Below are 22,795 nucleotides of genomic sequence, written 5' to 3'. Positions count from 1 at the left end.
TGGACCGACTTCACAAAAATGTTTGTTGTGAAATATTAAGAAAGACTAATAGACTTAAGCTATTTTTTCCGGGTGAGTGTACAAGTTATTACGGGATACGGGTGAAACTAATAAAAGTAGGAAATTTCAAATATTTTTACGTTTAATCGGCTGAATCGATTCAGTTATTTTTTCGTAACCAGGTTACAGGCAATGTTTTTATCTGCAAGACTTAAACCCTCACGAAAACTAATCCAATCATATTTTTTACCTGCATTTCTTTTTAATTAGTGATTGTAAAATAGTATTAAAGAAGCGTCAAGGTAACAATCCGTTCAAAAGTGCTATAAGGTTTTTCCTTTAGGAAAATTACTAAGAGGCTGGATGACAGCAAATATAACTGGGGAAAATAATGTTGTTTACTTTTCAAATTAGATGTGGTAATTGTCCAAAAATAGCTCACAACTTATTGAAAGTTATTTGCAAAATACGTTCGAACTCGTGTGAGGAAATTACTGATTCACTTATAGGTGTATATTTACTTTTATACAAAACAGTTTTATTTATTTTTTATAAAGTACTAGCTTTTGCCCGCGACTTCTTTCGCGTGGAATAGTAACTTCCGGTAGATTTTTGGTTTGACCAATAGGTGGCGCTATATGTCCGGAATAAATTTTATTTTTATATTTTTTTGTAATAAAAACTATCCTATGTCCTTTCTCAAGTTTCAAACTATATTTGTACCAAATTTCACACAAATCGATTCAGTAGTTTAGGCGTGAAGAAAAGACAGACAGACAGACAGACAGACAGACAGAAAGACAGACAGACAGAGTTACTTTCTCATTTATAATATTAGTTAGGATATTCCTCTTGCTCTTTGCTTCATTCGTAAAGATAATTTTAGTGTATTTTCATACATATCCAAATTACATGAAAAACACTTCATCTATAAAACTATGACAGGGAACAAACTAACAGACATATTTGTAGTAAAGATTTAATCAGTACTTTTGAATAGAAAGTCGAAAATAACCAAAACTGTAGGTTGCTTATTAACGCGTCAAGATTCCGCGGTTTATGTAGGAATAGGCAAACTAGCCTGTCATGTCTTTATATGTTTGAGAAATTAAGTTTTCTAGGGTTTAAGGCGATTTCAAAGGAGGATATTCCTGTGGGCTACGTTTTATTATCACCTGTATCTTAAATTCTTTTCTGATTTGAAGTATTTTATGAACATCATTTGTACAGTATGAATCATAAGTTACAATACGAGAACATTTCGCTTCGTCGTTTTTTTAAAGGTTTATACTTACAAAAAAGTCAAATTTCAATGAGCGGTAAACTTAATTTGCTCTTTTATTTTTCAGTGAATAAATCATAAAGAAAAATGACTAAAACTCTTTCCATCTCTTAAGAAAACCTATTTCATAACACCACCATACACTTACTTTAATAACCAAGAATACAGCCTTAACACGCCCACAATACGACCCAATAATGTCACTAAACCAAGAAATAGCGGTCGCAATCAACCATGGAAACCATGGTACTAAATAATATTAAGTCTCTATAATTTCCCCTTATCTCTTCTAGTAGAAGGCTATTTCTTTGCCACGGTAAAATTATAGGACGCCGCGCGCGAAACTTAACACCACCATGGGTCTATGTATGTATGGTTGTGGCTTAGAGTATGTAATCTACTGGAGACGCCCTTACTATACCTTCTGTGAAATAGGCCGTTGCTGTTACTTCTGTCAAAAAGAGCGTCACTCCTTTTCGTATGTGCACCTGCACAAGTGCGTCAGGTTTATATTTGTGTTGAGAATGACAAAGAAAGAAAATGCGTTTAATTGCTTGATTTAGAGACGCATTCGTATACAAAATAAATTAAAAAAAAAACAGGAATGAAACACGAGAAGGTAGCATGCGTCACAAGCACACAAAATATTACTCGCTCAGCAAAATGCTAGAACAGCAAAGCATAGGATTTTGCGACACAAAGTCCTACTAAATTTAGTAAATGCCTTGTACCTTTGTGATGGCATCGAAAAAACAGTCAGCTACTTCTTGCGTTACCTCGTCCCCCACGCGTAAATTGGCAGACTTTCTTATTTGTACCTACTTATAGCAACATTTGCCCTTATGGCGGTTCCGAATGGTTCAATGCTCTAAGCGTTGTATGTATGTAACGCGTACTACGCTTACTACTGGTAGTGTTTCCGTAGATTTGTATGGATATTTGATACGATATATTGGGTAATAAGGTGTATTTACTGTGGTTCCAATGCTCGTTTTCCAGTTAGGATATTTTTCAGATAGTGTAGTTCTCAGAACCTCCCTTCAGTATATTTGTTCCTTGAACATAAGCTTAGACCCACGCTACCTGACTGCACTGAACACTACTGAAACATAAGTAGGTATATCGGATTTTCTCGTGAATGGTGATGCACCATATACCTTAGGACCTCTTTTCGTTAGCCCCTCATGACTAGAGATCGTGGTTACCAACCAAGTTCTGTTCCATCTTTAACGAAAAGACGCCATTTGAGGCTATTTGCAAGCCTACTAGCCACCACCATAACCAGGGTATGACAACCACAATCTTCAGTCCCCCTTCAACACCCACAAACGACCTTCAGTAACCCTCAAAAACCCCATTGTTACAGATATTTATGCACAAAAACGCCATGCAGATGCACGCAAGAGAACTGCAAAGGGGTCTCGGAGGAGAAGTGAAGCCTCATCAGTGTCAGCAGTGCTTGAAGTCCTTCAGTTCCAACCACCAGCTGGTGCAGCATATTCGAGTGCATACGGGGGAAAAGCCGTATAAGTGTTCCTACTGTGACCGACGGTTCAAGCAGTTGAGTCATGTGCAACAGCATACGAGATTGCATACAGGTTAGTGGAGATTTTTTAAGGTAGTTACCTTTTTTGAAGGTCTGATGACCAGTCTTACTAAGGGGTATCGGTTTTCCCGGGTAATTGGGTTGTGGAAGGCAGCTGTAGTTGTCTAATACACCCACACCATAATTGGAGAAAAGGCTAGGCAGATGATGAAAGCATTGTATATGTTAATGTCTGATGACCAGTATTACAAGGGTTTCGGTTTGCCCGGGGTAACTGGGTAGAGGACATCAGCTATATTAGTCTTATACACAGTTGCGTCTGGTTAGGTTGGAAGCCGATCCCAGCATAGAAGGGAAAAGGCTAGGCAAATTATGGAAGCATAGGATATATTAGGATTGTGAACTTGGTTCAGTGTTTAGGATTTTGATTTTGGATGGAAAATATTTGAATTTTGTTTCTTTGTTAAATATCTGACTAAATGTATCTAATGTAGCATTCTGAATCTGTTACAAGATAGGCATTATTAATATATTATTATGTATATTGAATAATCTGTAATTTAAGTTTAACTGGTACTTCATCGGTTATACTCACAAGCTATAAAAATTAAAGCCTATAGGATAATCGAAAACATGTATTTGTTATACTCAATCTAAGATCAAAAACTGATATTAAAATAGCCAATTACGAACGCTCTTTTAATAGATTCTTACGTAAAACTATTTTAGTCGCTTTATTTATACTTCTACTATTACTCATAGCTTTGCCTCTAAACATGTATGAGGACAAAAAAATATAAAACATAGCAAACAATACAAAATATATGCTCCTCATATGTTAATAAAGTACCTACGCGTAAAAATGCGCTACGTGACCAGAGTAATCTCTTGATTTACAAGGAAATTCTAAGCCCTCTAAAATTGCTATTAGGGAATTTGCTGCCGAACAATTAAAATTTTACCTGTTGATAATTGACCTTACATTTTGAAGAACGAAAATCCCCATATTTGGTATGAAAATATAACCACAAACAAATAGAGTTATGTAAAGCAGACTTTATGTAATGGCGATCAAAAGAAAGATTAAAAACATAGACAACTATAAAACAAAAGATTAACGTATTCTAAATAGAACAAGCTTTAAAAATTCAACATGTCTGCACCAAATCCAAATTTAAAAACAGAACGCGAGCGCGTCACGAAAAATAGAACGATGTAATTAAATAGGCTCCCCACTATTGGCCGATGTTTCTTAGAAAAAAAATGTAGAACCGTATACGTGAAAAGCGGTAAAAAAAATTCTCCAATGGCCAGCGGCGAGCGGCGGCGCCGACCAATGGGAGGGGCGCCTTGCAAGCGAAGTACGTTTTACGTGGCTTAGATAGAAAAAAATTTACGTGTTTTTCCACGTTCGAAACAGCCAATGGGCGGCCGGCATCCATTTGTATCTGCATTATAATTCAATCACATGTTTTTGTCGAGATTTTTATTGTTTCGTTTAGCAAAGCAATTAGCTGTATGTAGTTGTATGTGGATCTTGTTTTTGTAATGTGTTCTTGTAGAACATGTTAGTTTTGTCTTATTAATATGTGTTTATATAAATGGGGTTTTTTTATGCTAGGTACTTTTTTATACTTAATGATTCATTTCGATTTAAGTTCTCTTTACAATTTTTTGTATTTAAAATTCAATTTATTTTTTTATGATGCTTCTTTTATGATAAACAAAACAAAAAACACGGGTCTAACTATTTCTTAATTCATTTTTAATTTGATATTTCAGAAGAAAGCAAAAATCAATTCCAATAAACGCCTTTTAATTACTAGTCTCGTATAAATGAATAGATTCAACATTAAACGGTGTCCATTAAAAACACTTTTCCCTACAAACAGTGCTCATAATGACAGACTAAAAAACTCGACATAGCCGTTCATAATAATTAACGCATTTATTACAATCCCCTGATTGCAGGTTACGAGTAGTAATGAGTTTTTTAATTGTAGCAATGTCGACAAGTCGTGTCGACAGTTTCGCTGCGATTTTAGTTGATTTATCGACTGTTTTGGTGCGTGTTTTTCCCAACACTCTCTTATTTTTTTATTTGGGAGCTGTCATTTTCTTTGCTTCTAAAAATGCTCAAAATAGTTCTAGTTATATTTAAGAGCACGAACTAAAAAGTGGTTTAACTTCTTTCTTTTTTTTTTCAACAAAACTTGTAACGAGCAAATTTTCTTTGATAACTAAACATCAGAACAGTTTTACTGGTGATTTGAGACACATACGCAAACTGAATAGACACATAAATATTTAAAAAGCCACTTAGTATAACTATGTACAAACGACGTATGTCGTGAACTAATAATAGGTTACAACTGAACACCTTTTTCAGCCTTTCAGGAGCTATGAAATGTTCCCACGTTTTTCCACTTTTACTTGGTAAAATTCCCCCTTTGTTCAGTACATAATCTTTTATAACACCTTGAGGTATGGTTGAGTTAGACAAAATGGTAGCTCGTCTTTTTGAATAAGTATAATCAATAGGTATGATATGCTTTCTTGTATTATAAGAGGGAAAATTATAGCTTCAGTTGAAAGAAATAAAACACTAAACCTGTTTAAAAGAAATTAAACGTGGACATGGATTAATGTGTGAAAATAGTACTTTGTAATAAACCATGAAATTTGTAAAGAAAAATAAAGAAACCTTAGCAACATCTCTTCAACAAAAGACAACATTTTAATACATAGAGAACTCAATTAAGAAAACACTCCGACCTCCATTGTTCCAAAAAGTATAACACAAAAAGTTCGTATACATCCTTATTCATACTCAAAATAGGCCGAAAAAGTCGTCAATCCCCATTCCCCAATTATTTTCAAGATTTTGCATGACAATAGGACAAAAAACTTGGATACGAGCGAAGTTCAGTCCTACATTTTCTTTGGAAACATTCGATAAAGAGGATTTTCTTGTTTGCTTTATATGTCGTTTTCTATAAAAGATAATTTTGCGAGTGTCTTTTGGGTGTTTATGATGGCCCGTGGTTCCTCAGTAGTTGTTCTTATATTTGCGAAAATTTTTGTACCGAGTTTTATTTTAATTTCAGTCGAGAAAAGTACTGTACCTGCTTTATTTTAGTGAGAAACTATTTCAAATATATGCAAAATAATGGATGTATTTTATACATCCATTATTTTGCTATAATAGACTTTAAAAATGTAACCACTATTATAACTACATTAATCAAATTCTTAAATCAAAATGGCAACTATAAATTCATTTCAAATTATAAAGCTAACAAGAAACACAAAGCAAATTATAAGTTATAAAACTAACTAAAAAAAATAACAGGTGTACGCAAAACTTAAACGGTCTCCTTCCGGTCGCTACTGAAAACTCAATATTAAACTGAAAACTTTTCAGTTTCAGTGAAAAATTCTCTAAAAGAACAAAGACTTTCTGTCCAATGTTCTTCAAAGTTTTGAGAGAAATATTCAAATAATTTTCTCTACGGAACCTTTTCGCCTTTTAAATAGACAACTTTGTATTTTTTGCCTTTTCAGCCTTTCTATGTTAGTGTAACTATATTTACTCTACCTTTTTTGCAGTTTCATCCACGTCACCAACTTCTCCGCTCACATAAAATATAGCCTATGTCCACCAGGAATAGTGTAGCTTCGCAACAGTAGAAGAATTTTCCTTACTACATACTTATATACCTATTCATATTTTGAACCAAATCAGATTCTACATTCTAATAAATTTCTTCTATCAATCATTATTTCCTCAGGTTCTTTCTAACTCATCACTCAGAGTAATTCTAGAACATTCGAGGTGCTTTATACCCCATTCGTCACCGTAATCCTGCCTAACTATACACACTAGCTTCATGCTAATCCAGATTGTGTTGATATGAGCATAGGTATGTCTCTATACCTTAGCAATCAACTGAATTTGAGCAACGGGTACTTGGCCAGCCTTCTAGATCTTTCTAAAGTCTATGGAATTTGTAGGAGTTTTAATTGTGTTGTATCTAAATCTTGCAGTTGAAGATACATAGGAAGATTTATACCTACCCTATTTGTATTTGAATTAGTAACTTTTATAATTTTGACAGTAACTGCAGTGCCGATTATTATATCTATAGTTGCTCTTACCACTTCAAATGAGTGTTTGATATCATTGCTACTTACAGTATCGTTTTCAATCATTTCAGCTACAAAATCATGATCATTTACAAAATGCTTTTGCTCAAAATTACCGTCATTTTCGGAAGTTGAATGACCTACGCCAACATAAATACTATAGCCTTTTACGGTTTCACGCCCTGTGCAAATTATTGGTGCTATGTACTTATGTAGAGGGGGGTGAAGGGGTGATCTCGTGTGTTCGCGAGTGGGGTAGGGAGGCGGGGGGATAGTGGAAATCAATAGAATCATTGCGCCACGGTATACAGACGATGATTCTACTGAGCCCGCGGGTGAAGCTGCGTTGCAATGACGACGTAAAAATCTGAAAGATAATCATTTTGTCCTTTAAATAGACGTTGATGATGGTGATGATGATTTTAAAAGGTTTGATGAGCTTATTAGGGTATTGTAGAAGATGAATAATGGGTTTATATATGTCACTCTATACAATAACCACAAGCTCTTTATAGTATAATAGCTAAAAGGGTAATGATTAGCATACAATGTAAGCCGTAGGAGAATTACCTAATCAACAGTAGCATAAACAAACATATTTGATAAATGTGTCAACAACAGTATACTTAGTAAGACTTTTTTATTGAAAGGAATTGGATAACACTGCATAAATTTTGCCTATATTCTTAGAACCAATAAATTTTGTTATAAAAACGCGCCATCTTGAATCAAATTCACATCTTCTCCGTTACTGAACAAATCAATTCCAACGCCGAATTCTTCTCCAACACCTTTCCCTTCTTCTCAAGGTTTCGCCTTGTTATTTCCTCAAGTATATGCACTTATGCATACAATAGTTATGTTTAACTTGCTTGTCATCCCACGCAAGTTCTTAGAACCAATAGTCACGGGGATAGCCTTCTCTTGTGTGTCTAAATCGATATCTATGTGGACAACACTAGCTGTAGTGTTCTAAGTGATGGGCATGCTTCATCAGATCATTTTGAACTGTTGGGCTTAATTTCGTTTCTGTGTTTTTATCTTCGTGGCTAAGCAACAGTTGTAAGAGTCGATTGATCTCAGGCTAAGCGATATTACAATAAATTCTGTTTAGTTTGGAAGGTGCAAGTTATAGGTGTAGGCTGTCGTTTGTACATCTTTGGTGGTCGTTACGGGTGGTCAGAAAGTTTGTCAACCAGCATTTCCAGGTTTCAGCAGATCAGATAAGCAGTCGCTTCATGTCAAACACTATTTAGCTGAATCTGGTTAAAACTGGAAGCCTAGCTGAAAAAAGTTGCGAAAAGGCTAGGCAGATGTTGATACATTGCCCTGCGTTTATAACTATTATTAAACAAGTTCCTTCAACTACGAACAGTATAAAAAGCAATGTTATCTGTCATTTATGGAAATAGATAAAATCCACGCATCTAGATAACTTGCAATATTAATTAAAAATAAAATTGTATTCGATTATACACGTTAATTTGCTTTCTCTTTAGATTGAGTTCTGCAATTTTATATAGAGTTTATATTGCGAGATCTGGTTTTATTAGAGAGCTCATTTTAATGCTCTTATGTAGGTACTGTAACTCCCTTGGTAGAAAGCAGTCATGATATATTTTTTATTCTGAGCAGAAAGTCTTTCAACAACAAATAATCAACTACCCTTTCCAAAGCATGGTCCTTGCTATCTTCTATACTTCTTCATATCGCATTTTATACGATCCTTCCATCGGCTTTTTTGGTCTTCGTAAAACAATCTATCTATAACGATAATATAAGCAATCTCCAAATAAATGATTACTTTTTATTGACCTAAGATTTTTCGTATAGGTACTTACTCATTAAATCCAGATCCGATATTCTGATATTACAACTAAACATTCAAACGTAATTTGATAATGAACTTACCCTTCCGTATACTGATAGTCATCGATCTATAGTCAGTAGGTATAAACCTCGTCCCATCAGGGATTTGAGCAGGAGAGGTGTCTGAAACTCATCAATAGGATTTCACAATACGGCTGCTTGATCTATGGAATACTACACCGTGCGTTGCGGGTTCAAATCGAACCAAAAAAAAACAGAAAACCTCGATTGCATTGAATTTGAAAGCATTTTGAAGTACCGATAAAATGAACTGTATTAAAATTTTGTACCCGCACGGAGTTACATAATAAGCTTAAATTGAACAAAAAATATAATTTTTCCTGCAAAGGTTTTGTGTAATATTACTCAAAATATTAAAATGAAGATAGGAATACGTTTCAGTCAAAATAATCTCCACAGGCAAACCGCACTGTTGTGGCTTCCGTAGCGCACAAAATGCATTTCCTTTAAATTAAACTAATGCGATATCGGCCTAAATAAATGATAATTTTGGACCCCGTCTTGTTCAAATGCGGTCGGTGCATATGACTAACAACCAATATTACCTTTCCATTGAAAATCTGTAATTTTCAACCATTATATTAATCCTCGTTGCTATGGCAGCTTTTATAACAATTACTAAAGATGTCTGCTTGCATAAGCAGTCGATATCATACACATTAAAAAGCAAATAAAGTCATCAAAATTCATTGAAGATCCCATGGCGTCTATAATGCGTTGAGAGCGCGTGATTACAATAGCTAAGATCCCATTGGACACATTTAATTACGTGGTAGAAATAAAATTAATTATAAAGTCTTTTACTAAAACATACAGCAAAATATAATTCAATTCTGACGTTGATGTCGGCCATTTTCTCGCACGATCGCTTTTAAAACTTACGTCATTTTGTACCCTAAAAATAACCACAAGAAAGGGGATGTTGAACTTGGTACCTTTGGGAATAACCGTTAATTCAACCACGTAATCCATCTTATCATTTCTGTGAAAAAATATTAATGGAAAAATTTGTCCGCGTTAAAGAAATCCTAGTCCCACTGGGGAAGGGTGGTTTATATTATGTGGTATTTTAGTGTTAAATAATGTAATATTAATATGGGGTATATTTTGGCTGTCTGCCATTTTCAGTTCGAAAGGTTGCAGTTTTAAATAAATGATTTTAAATAGAGTTATAAATTTTGAGGGAATCATAAGATATGGTTTAGCTATGATTTAATAACTAACTAAGGCACATTATTCATTAGCGGTTGTTGCAAATATGTTAGCAAATATTTGAAAATTATTATTGTAGGCATAGTAGCCGCTACATTTCCATAAACTAAAATTTCCATCACATAAAAACATTAAGACACAATCTTATAGTAACAAAATCTTGGAAAACCACCCAAATATTATAAGAAAAGCCTATTCAAAAACATTTCCATTACAACATCATACTTATTTAAACATTTCTTCACGAAAAAACAAACAAACAACCTACAAATTCCAGCTAATCGGTCGAAAAACAAATAGAAATACTTTTTTTGTTAAAAAGAATATTACAAAACAGAATCGTCCAATAGAAAACGACGTAATTTCCATGATTGGTTCAACTTCGGGGATTCAGTTATCTTTTTTTCTGTCGCTTTTTTTCATTTTCCACCGCGTCTTTGTGCTACCCTTCAGAAAAAGAGGGCAGGGTGTAGTGGGAATATTAGTCTTGATACTTGTGTTTTATTTTTGGAAAATACCTACTTGGGTAATTATAGTGATTTTAAGGCGTTTGTGTTACATATTATGGACACTATATCCGTCTTACCACAAAAACTTTTAAACGTCAGTTTATGCCTTGTCTAAAAAAATGTCAAATTATGACGTTGACATATGGTTCATTTTGCAGCCAAAATTTTATTAGACAAGTGTAAAACAGGGTTTAAAGTTTTTGTAGTAAGGCCCTATATGTTTAAAATATGTAATGCTAGTTACAATAGGTATTTTATTTCCATGATACTCTGTTATATATCTAGTGTCGTTGGTCTAGCTGTCGCAAGTGCGGCTGCTGAGCACGAGGTCTCGGGTTCGATTCCCGAGTCGGGCCGAAATCGCTTTGTGGGTTTTAGAAGACTTTCACAAAGCAGCCCGGAGCCTGGAAGCTGGTGATTGATAAACCCGTGCATCGGAGAGCACGTAAATGTCGGTCCTGCGCCTGATCTCTTACCGGTCGTGTCGGATTGCCGTCCCATCGGGTTATGAGAGTGAAGGAATAGTGAGTGCACCTGTGTCTGCGCAAATGCTCGTGCACTTTAATATGTCCTGCGTAGTTGGCTAATCTCTTTACATGAGAACAGCCGCCGTAGCCGATAATCGGCTAGGAGGACATCATCATCATCATATATCTAGTTATTTAGGAATAAAGGCTACGTGTGTATATGAAATAACGTAAAAAAGGCTGTGCTGTCATGTGAAAAATATAGCTCTGACTGTTAACGGAACTTCATGCACCCAGATTAAAAGTCTATGTTATTCTGATTTTTACGCTATTACCTACTGTCAAGAGTCATCAAAATTGAATCAGTAGCTTTAGTGTGAAACCGGAGCAAACATCCATACCTACATACATCTTTCATTTAAGTATAACCTTAGCAGAGTGTAAACATCGAACAAATATCTACTCAAATACAAATAATCAAGTATCAAGATCGTTCAAAGTGTAAAAAACTGTAGTCTATTTGCAGAAACCGAGATGGAAAAAAGGTTGTTTCGCGTGATCGGCTTTTATTTGATTTTCACAAAATGTTTGCGTCCAAATTAGCGCCCGTCGCCTCCCATTCAGTATTCCGTTTGTTTTTCCGTATTTTTCTTTTTTCCTATATAGATGTTTGAGCCATTTTTTAACGTTTCAATTTATTTTTTTGAAGATGTTTAATTGATTGGGTTTTTTGAGTTTAGAACTACCTACTGAGTCGTGGCAAACTGTGTCTTCTGAGTTTCATAAATATAAACTTTATTACGTCAAACAGTTGATAGTTAATCTATCATAAACACGTTATATTTCTATACAATTTATTTTTTCCTTCGTTATTAAAGTTTAATTATGCGCCATACTTCGAACGGCGTGGCTATCTAAAAATAATGTTCAGATGTTTAGCAGAAAGGTTAAAGTTCACAAAGTCCATAATATAAAGTAAACCAAAGGTTGAAACCCTTGCTTTTTTATAAAATAAAAGAAACCACCAAAGTTATCTTTCTATTAATTTGAAGTACACCTAACCCTTCGCTGAGAGATTTTTGTTGGATAGGGACGAATATTCTGTAGTTTTTGACGTCAACCCTTTTTTGGGTTGAAATTCCGTTAAAAGTTCCGTTAAAAGTTAAGTTTTTATAACAGTGTTTAAACATGATGATGATGCTTAAACATAATTGAAACAAGTTCTTAAAAACACTGGACACAACGACTTCAAGCAAGTAAATAATTAACTAATCTAATCAAAATTATACTGCCCTTAAAGATTGGAATATAATTATAAACACATTCAAAAATATTAAAAAAAAAACACACACACACAAACCGCAAAAAAAAAACTCACTCAATCAAAATCACGCCCACATCAATGCCAATTTCTAACCCTGTGCATCTGAGTACCTACTCAACGGTGCGCAGTCCGCCATTACCACTTAAGTGTTCAAATAGTAATGGGAAAGAAATCACATCCCCTCCCTACCAACCCCTCGGGCCCCAGATGTCGCCCGAAAGATTTTTCAGCCGAAATGAGCTTTTGCCTAATTTATTTTTTGCCACCTTCTTTTACCCGGGTAAATATTGACGTCATATCGCCGATTTGAATTGAGTGGATGTGCCTCGTTTTATTTATTTTTTTTTAATTTAGATTTTTTTTAGAATCAGATTTTTCTTGTTTTTTTTTTTAAGAAAAAAATGTACAGCTTGAAATGAATGCTTAGCAGTGGTTTTACTTCTTTGGAAATGAAAAATATGTGTTTTGTTAAAAAATAGCCCAAAATAAAAATATTTTTAATAAAAGGTTCATCTTTTTTTATCTTGTCAATAAAACGTCTAATTGTCCCGCCTATCTTATCCACACTACACGAATTCTGACAAGAGGCTCCCGAAGGTCGTATCTCAGTTTTTTGCCGGAACCGGACGTACGGTCCGGCGATTACGAAATTATATTGGGGAAGAAATTCTTCTTTGAATTTTTTGCTACTTTCTCTAGGTGTCGGTCTCGATTGGTTATTAAATCGGACTTAGTGTCGCACCCTCTTTTAATTGTCTGGAGTTTTTTTAATTAGGCCCACTGTGCGGGACGTTTGGAACGGGAGAAATATTTGTAACCTTTGTATTGGACAAAAACTGAGTAGGTAGATAATTTTTGAACAATTCATTTACTTTTGAATTAGTCATACATGCAAAACAAATAAAGTTTACCTTATATGAAATATAGTTCACATCCCAAAATGAAGTGAAATTCAAGGTCTGAACAAGGAAAAAACATTACGAAACTCTCTAATATGATTTACCAATGTAAGCGTAAGCGTCTATTTCCATAACATCTCGTCAAAATATACCAAAACAATACCTTTGGCGAAGCATAAAGAAACAAAAGAAGTCTAATCACAGTCTAAAAAAAAACAATAGTGAAAAAAACAAATAAGGTTCAATTAATCTTACAAAGAATAATTACGACTGTTATTAATTATAACCTTTTTTGTGTTTTAACTCCTTGGGATTGTTACTGTTCATCTTTTGTTCAGCCATATGGTAGGGTAGGTAAGTAAAAATTGTTTTAGGGTGCGAAATGTTCAAGATTTTTTTTAAGATGATGTGTGAAACTGTATATTATCCATAGAAACTATTTTTGTTTTGATACAGATTAAAGAATTAAAAAATAATTTTAGTGAAAAAAAAAATTGTTAACCCTAACATGCACACGGTCAATTGTTACTACGCTAAAATTAAAACTAAACTAAAAAAGAGCATTTTTATTTCTAAAAATAAAAAGAAAATATGAACATTTATTCTATTTTAAACAACTCTCGTGAGCTAAAAACATTTTTTTCCTCCACTCTAAGACATCGAGGACACAATTTGTAAAACAAAGAAGGCAATTTTAACATGACAATTACCATCGCATAATGAATAGACACTAAGGAACAATATAGTTACAGAAAAACAGGTTTCCTTACTAAACATACGTTTTGTTAAACAAAACTTTATTCTCTTGTGTGAACTGTATGTAGCACTTGTTTTTTAACGAGAGGAGACATTTTGAAATAGCTACGCAATAATAGTTTGCACGCAGATTTATACTAAATAATATATCTTGATGTAGAATTTTTCAAAAATATTTCTAATAGGAACTTAATTTTAACTACCTTTATGGCAGTGGACATTATGTACAACTTGTATTGTTGACAAAAAGTAAAATGTGAAATATACCTACAACATATTTTAATTTCAATCACTTTTATAATTTTCGCAATTTAAGGTAGAAAAAAGAAAAAATATTAAAGATCCAATGCAGTAAGTATTCGTAACCGTTTACACGAAAACTTTCTCCGGTACCTCAAAAAAAACCTATCAAGAACCAGAAGAAATACTTATAACAGTCTTTATCGATCAGTCCGTTGACTCCGAGATTTCGACGCACAACATCTGTTGATCCCACATGTTACCGAAAAACGTTAAAAAATCCCTTTAAAAATCACTAGCAATACTGAATTACTGATGGCCTTATTCCGGTATCCCAAGATCACTTTATGACTGCATAAGAACAACAGATGTCCGCCGGAACCTTAAATCGATTTATGATATTAGTTTTATGGTTATTTCGATTAAAAACATCGAAAAAATCGGATAGGGTCACGGAAGTCTGGTGATTAGTATTTTTTTTCTTTGGTATCGAAAGTGTTATTTGTGTTTTTAGGGTTAAATAACTTCGATTGAAGTTGATTGCTATTTATGTGTGGTATTATATGAGAATGTTGCTGTATTTATGTAGCTAAATTGTATTGTTGTCACATTACTTTGCATTCTTCATCAAACGGTTAAATCGTAATAATTTTGAGTCAACATTCAACTGAACTGCCTGTGACTAAGCTTTATAATCTAAATCATATCTTAACCCTACAAAAGCGACAGTAGAATACAAAGAAACGAAAAACAAAAGCAAATCGTGACACAATTAGCGAAAAAATAAAAATTCAAAAATGGAACGCCGCGAACTGACGCGAACACGCAAACTCTCTCGTTCGAAATTCAAATCCCTATGGAGACTTTGGAGACCTTTTGTTTTTTTTTACACTCCCAACTTGCTACTTAGCCGTTTCTTTCATTCTTCCTTCTTTAATTAGCTAAAGAATAGGATTGCGTGTTGCTCTTAATTTTTTTTAATTTAATTACTTACTCTAGAAAGACAATGGATAATGCGTTTCGCAATTAATTGTTGAGACATGCTAATTTTTGTAGTCTTTTGTTTATTTATTATTTGACGTTGAAAGGAAGTATTGTAAAATAGTTATTTTACTCACGGCTTCCTTTAAAAGGAATTTGTCTACTTTCATTAATTAGAACACCAGTGCTGATATTTGCATTTTATTTGTTGATACATTAATGAAATAATTCACTGATTTACAGTTGCAGTAGTAAAGTTACTGATATGCCGTTTTTTTTTTTTGCTTATACAAATTTAGCTATCACGCACACATTACCTGGATATGTATCCAAAGATAAGTGCACTATTATGTTATTATAGGCATCAAAAGTTGCATCACCAGATGCGAAGTAACGGTACACGCTGTGCAATACCGCACGTTACCGGCTAAAACTGGTTTTGTTTAGCAAAAATATGTAGATGTATAACGAGCTCGAGCTTGGATTTTGTTGCGTGCGGGCATTCGCGACCTTTGCAGCGGTAGGGTTAGCTTGTTTGTACGTTTTATTGATATTTATCTTATATTTTGTTATAATTTATTGGTGGTGGCGATGCTGTTAGCGAAAAAGCGCAGTTGCAACTATCTTTGCGCTGAAATTATTTCTGAAACCCCATTCACACGCTCTTAAAATGGTATGTTGTATCTATACGTATCACTTCCTCAAAGAAATATATTTTATAAAAGGGTAGCAAAAATAAAGGCAAATCTAATTACACACACACACTATTAACGAAATCAATAGATCTCAGAATAACCCAGACGTTTTCAAGAAATCGTTCATCCCCCATTTTTTTTTTTTCACTTAATTTAAACTCAAAAGATACTCGAGTTAATTGCTCGCCTCCTTTCAAGAATCGAACCGATTTTATAAGAGAAAGGAAAATTTTCTCCATTTTCCCTATTTTTTGGCACCGTGGGGGCGTGGCGGGTCCATTGTGCGAGGAACGGTGATTAGAATTCAATTTTGGAACAATCGAACGAATGTGTTAAGAATGATGCGGTGCATCTTAATTGGAAAACCTATTTTTGAATCGTCGTGATTAATTGCTCGATTTAGAGAGAGGATTTTGAATCACGTTTGCATTTAAGGGTTAGGTACAGTCGGAATATTTTTTGTAGGTATCTTCTTTACATGGAGTCTTACATTAATTATTAAATTATTATCGATCTTTAGCATAATATGTAAATGCAAAGTAATTAATTTTAAGTGAGTTATTTGCTACTGAGTATGTGGTATCGCTAATTAAGTACAAGACCAAATATTTTAAAAGCAATAATAATATCAAAACCGAATGCAACTCAAAACATAACCCGTTCACTACCATATGGTTTATAATTCATCAAAATTAGACACGGAAGAGACGGTCAATAATAAAAATTAGTACAAAAAACTAACCCTGCAACTGCAACGACAAACATTCGGACACAATGGGGTCTAAAACGTCCCGGAAGATATTCTTTCCGTACCTGTGAACAAAATAATAGCCTTGCGCCTTTTATTAGCATAATAATAGTGGCCGTACTATTATTTTGGCGATATTGGCTAACAAACGACTATTATGGCTTGGGCAGCTGCGGCCATTTTTTGGGGTCATCGTCCACTGGTATTTTTGTCTACACGAAGAACAATGATGGTCACAACCCTTTCGAAAAATAATAGCGATTATTATTTTTATAATTAACAAAGGATTGATATATGTCTCGTTGGTCTATTATCTATTTGCGATTGAATGGAGAATTGTAATAATAGTTATATTGTTGTCTGAATCCTAGTGCGGTCATAACGGATTAGGCTTAAAGTCTGTGAATACCTTTTCGCCTACGAGTTTTAGCCTTACACAATTTCAGTCTAGCTCCGCAAACTTCTACTATAGGTATATGTAGGTAAAGAATCTGTTTCGTAAGCTTATGTTTAAATCTTCTAACGATTTCACTTATATTTTATAAAACTTACTAAAAGTCATACTATTTTTTTATAAGTGACTAAATAAATTAATAAAAAGTCAAATTAATAAGCACGAACAAATCACATGATATTAATAAAAACAGCTCGTTTGTAAACGTTAAAATAATAATTAACGGTGTACAAAAAATAATGCAGATTGACACACGGCCCCTCTGTCCATGTTACGAACAACAGGTAATCGAAGGGTTAAGTTTTAGGGACAATAGACAAAGACAAAAAATGCCTCAAAGGGTTAATTCGAAACGGAAGATTTTTATACTGTACGTATTGTTTTGTTTTTACTTAGTTTGTTAATAACGGTCAAGTTTTATTTAGTTAAAATTTTGAACTAGCTTAAAATTGTGGAGACTTTATGAAAATATTCAGTAATAGTTACGGTAATTTTTTACTTAGTATAGTAGACAATAGTTCACGAATAGGTACACAATATTTTTCACCCTAACATAAAAAGCTCTGGTCCAAATAAATCGTCCACTAATGCAAACTAAGTAGGTATGTTCAACATTCAACTTTGTATCACCGCAGTCGCCATTTCCACAAAATCGATTCGCAACTAAAAATAAAATCCACGCTCATTCATTTCACATCTACTCCAATAAAAATAAAATAAAAAAAATTCAAACTACGAACTTTAAATCGACATTAAAATCGGATTCAACACTGCGACTGCAGATGAATTTTTAAATTGTCCCGAAGTTGGGGACATTTTTTTTAGTGGAAAATGTCCGATGTCTCAACGGGGAGGTGGGGGGCGAATAAAAATAATTGCCGCCAGGGACTGATGCCCGGGCCAACCTCTTACTATTCACACGATCTTAGTTAGTGACAGGGTTGGCAGTTGATCGGGGAAATGAGATCTGTCTTTTGTTTTTTGTCTTTAGAAATATTGAATGGTGTCTCGCTGTTGTTATAGGAACTGCATTAAGGCATACAATTCAATATGCGAGTGCTTTAAAGTCATATTTCGTAATAATATACATTTAGCTTTAGAAGATACCTTCATGCTATAATGAAACTACAAGTTTATACTAGGTATATCAGAAAACTGTACCGTCTCTTTTCGTACTTAAATTTTAACGGCGTCCTTATTTCCTGTTTCATATACCTTAACAGATAGTTACGCTTAAACCTAAAGTTAAAACAAACATTAACCTAGATTAAGAAAAAAACATTAATTACTACAAAACATTAAGATAAAATACACACAGGAAACTCGTTAGCAGCCCTAGGAGACTACGGCAACTTGAGGAAAACTTGCCAACTATAGTTTTTGTTCTTTTTGCATTTTTCCCGAGCGCAAAACGTTTGCTTTTTTTGCTTTTTTCGCTTAACCCGCTCCTTCGGTTGAATCTTTTTACTCGTCGCTGAAACGTGTACCCTTTTCAGGAGTTGCCTGGCTATCTTTCTTAACTTGACTGCTTTAGATTTAGAGTGGCGTGGAGAGGGTTAAGAAATTTTATCTTTCGAGTTTTTCTTTTTAGAATTAGTTTTTATGGAGATGGTTTTCTCTGTTTTTTTTTTTTACTTTTGTATCTTATATTTTTAACTTGATTTTGCACTGTGAAATGGGATTCTGTACTAAGTAAATAGTTTAGGACATCAGTCTTTACTATTACGAGTTTGGAATTATGCACTTGTACGAAGTCGACAATTATTATTAAATACACCTATATATTAATAAGTATAGAATGATTCACAGTTTTATATTACATACATACAAATGAGTCCAATTAACCACATTTTTTGTACCTAGCAGCGAAATATTATTAACAATAGTAATTGCAATTTTAGTCGTAAATAAGATATTTTCCTCAAATTAAAACTTATTTTTAGGTATCGGTCGTTTCTATAGTTATAAAATTTAAACGATGAAAATATACAGGTATATATACAATTAATATTATCCTGAAATTAAATAATATTTCAGGAATATTATTGATTAATTCTAACGCTGCAATTAGTGTCTATATTATTTATGTTTGAACTAACTAATACTTTATTAAACAAATACAAATAAAAACTAAAAACAAAAGAAATGTTGAATACTTTTTCACCTGAACTCTCCACAGCTTTTGCTATTCCTTGAAAACTCCTTAAGTTTTTATTTGACCACTGAAGCATTCGCGAGATAGCGCCGCGGTGAAAATTAAAAAAACCGACAAGATAAAAAAGGATTCCTCTCGGTAAGAAACTTTGCATCGTTCTCTCAACCCTCGACAAGCACTTTTTATTACTTTTACCAACTTAAGAAATACTTTGAACAGTCTGTTTTTTCTTGAATCGATTACAATTAAAAGTTACAACTCGGTAGCAATTCGTCGAATTTTGCATATTGATGTTCTTTCCGAATTATTAGCATGACTTTTGTTGTTCAAACGGAGTTTTATTTGAATAACGATTACTGTTACCTAACGCGGATTCAATAGCCCACAGATTTATTACCTAATTCGCGTAACCAGCCCATCTATCGAACGATTTCAGCTCTAAATTACAGCTTAAACACAATACCTTATTAGCACAACATGTATATATAGAAACACGAAATACAATATAAAACATTAAATTCGGTACAATGCAGCCAGTTTAAATGTAAAATCCGCTGCCAAAATTATCAGCATAAAACAAAATGGCGGCCGATATCCATATTTAACAGCACGTCAATACGAATTCCGCCCGGCGGACGCAGGTGGAATACTATTATTTTTTTTTTTATGCCCACTGGCCACCCCGAAATAGTTGGGGGCCAGGGTGGCGATAGTTGGGAGGGAGTGCGTGACCCCCACCCTCGAATACTTCGCCCCCACCCCAGCGGGCGGGGCGGGGGGAGGTTGCACCACCATGTGTGCACGCAAATTCGAGGCCCAATAATTTAAATTTCCAATAGCAATGATTAATGTTGTATAAATTCACAAACATACATACAAATAGTGCGCATAGTACGTTGTTCGTTGGGTGTAAAATGTTCGATATAGCGTGGTATAATGACTGCAGTATTTTGGGGTTATTTTTTACTTCTTACTACACGAAATTTCGTAACATTTTCCCTCCTCATCTATTAACAGTTACACCTTTATACTCTTCTGTATAACCTACAGTAACACTTCATATTCTAAACCCTTTCTAACTGTTACCAAAAGCACCCATTAACCTTTCTTACTAGAATAATTCCCATTTAAAAAAACGTTCCTATAAGAACGTCGAATCGATCGGCACTTGTTCTACAAATTACACATTCGGCAGTGCATGGCTTACATCGGGTCATTTTCACTGCATTCAATGCAGCTTTGCAGTGCAAATTATACTTGAATCACTAGTGTTACTAATGTACCTGTAATTTTACTGTAAAACTCTTTGAAATTATACTACTTACGGCCAGTTTTTTCATCAAAAGTTAAAGTTAAAGTAATGTCTAAAGTAAGAGTAACGGTCAAATACGTTTTTTCAAGGCTAAAGTGACAGCAAAACCAATAGAAAAATTGAATTTGACCGTTACTTTTACTTTAGACATTACTTTGAATTTTACTTTGGCTTTAACTTTTGATGAAGAAACTGGCTGTTAGTTGTGTTAGTTTATTGATTTAAAACGTTAGTTAGGTATAGTCACTGATATTATATTATAGAGCTGTAAAGTTTGTTTGTTTGAACGCGTTAATCTCAAAAACTACTAGTCCGATTTGAAAAATTCTTTCAGTATTTGATGACCCGTTTATTGAAGAAGGTTTCTTTTATCCAGGTGCGCGAAGTAGTTCTCTAACGCCGGTGAAACCGCTGATGAAAGCTTGTACAAATATGAAAAGGAATGCAACTATTTATATCGATCAGACCAAAAAGAGTCTCAGCAGATTTACAGCCAGTTTCTTCATCAAAAGATAAAGCCAAAGTAAAAGTCAAAGTAATGTCTAAAGTAAAAGTAACGGTCAAATTCAATTTTTCTATTAGTTTTGCTGTCACTTTAGCCTTGAAAAAACGAATTTGACCGTTACTTTTACTTTAGACATTACTTTAACTTTTACTTTTGATGAAGAAACTGGCCGTTAGTCTGACTAAGGAAAGGTTAAGTTTATGAAGTTAAGTAAAACAGAGGGAAGTAGCAAGTTAACTATAGTTTAAAGATAATATAGATTATTTAAAACGGATAGTTATTTGCAAGCGCGTAATTAACTTGCAGACAAGCGTAGGCGATACTTTTACTGTCATATTACGTACATACTAGCTGTTTTATGCGGTTTTACTTGCTTTTTGCGCAAACTATGTGACATTAAAGTATCCTACAAACTTCTGAAGAGGTTTAGCTGTCTCCGTACCGAATTTAATCATAATCGGTTTAGTAGTTTTACAGTGAAAGTTGATTGTAAAGACAGACTTATTTTAGCGTTTATAATAATGTAGTTAAGATACTTTAATCTCCAGTTAATCTTTAGTAGGATATTAAAAATATTTCATAACTGACAGTTACAGTAAATTGGACGTTTATGAAGTTATAGACGTTTAAGTTGTATTACGCAATGTCCCGCAGACGGGTTAAGTTTCATACAGTTTGTGGTTTAGTTAGTTTATATGTTTTTTAGTTTTATTCCTATTTTTTAATGTTATTTTATGGACATTAGTTGTTTTTCCAAAAAGCCACTGTGTAATATAAAAGTATAGTAAACAGGTATAAAATGCATGACTTGGTAATACTATCATAGATAGTCACTCGTAAACTCTATCATAACAGTAAATAGTTGTGTAACAACACGAATTGTTATTATCATATTCCTACCTATCAAAAAGGACGAATATTGTTACAGAACTCCAATACCAATTTCCATATACAAACACAAAAAAATAAAATAAAAAAATGAACGAAAATAACATAAAAAATGTCAATCTCGACATCAAAAACTCAAATAATTCGCTTGCAGTATAAAACGGCGAGAAGTCTGCGTTCCAAATTCAAAAATAAATTGTGCATCGCGCACGCGCCGGCCGGCCGACGTGTTTTAAAATCGACGCGCAACGAGATATGTTTAATTTTAATTTTCGAATCCACCGCCATATCTATGTAAACGTAGATGTGTTTGTGTGTGTGGGTATGTTGCAGGTATTTTGTAAAATTGGCTTTTTCGATATGATACTAGTCTGGTGAATGTTGAGCTACGCTGGAGTCAATAAGTAATTAAAATTTTAGGTTCTTTCACAAAAAATAGAGATGTATTGATTATATCGAAGGAGTGTTGCAAATGAAGTCATTGATAAGACACTAAGTACCTATTAAAAAAAACTGATTTAAATAACGGATTCCAGAAAAGAAAAACTAGCGTATATCGTTGTTTTCGGTTATGTATCCTAGTACTTTATCAAAAAGTCCATATATTTTCTCTAGCCTACAACAGCAACATTACCATTTCTATGTGTGTCTACAAGTCTTACATGTGTGTGTGTGTTGTCAGATGACAGATCATGACATATCATATTAATATGTCTTGTCGTCAGTTTGTTTTTTAATGTCCTTTTTAAAGATGGCCGCTGTAATAATGTCAAATGCCTGTTCCTT

General features: G+C 33.8%; 1 protein-coding gene across 10 annotated transcripts in view; it reads left to right on the top strand.

The window, feature by feature from the left end:
* Window positions 1-22,795, top strand: part of LOC124642671 (zinc finger protein 135-like) — a 109,286-nt gene that overhangs the window by 73,242 nt on the left and 13,249 nt on the right. For all 10 annotated transcript variants that reach the window (XM_047181260.1, XM_047181261.1, XM_047181265.1 and 7 more), the window contains one exon: window positions 2,649-2,880. In XM_047181260.1, coding sequence (XP_047037216.1) covers window positions 2,649-2,880 — 232 coding nt within the window. The remainder of the gene's footprint in view (window positions 1-2,648; window positions 2,881-22,795) is intronic.

This window comes from Helicoverpa zea, chromosome 25 (assembly GCF_022581195.2).
Source record: "Helicoverpa zea isolate HzStark_Cry1AcR chromosome 25, ilHelZeax1.1, whole genome shotgun sequence".
Taxonomy (NCBI): domain Eukaryota; kingdom Metazoa; phylum Arthropoda; class Insecta; order Lepidoptera; family Noctuidae; genus Helicoverpa; species Helicoverpa zea.
The sequence above is the reverse complement of the archived record's forward strand: the minus strand, read 5'-3'. Positions and strand labels throughout refer to the sequence as shown.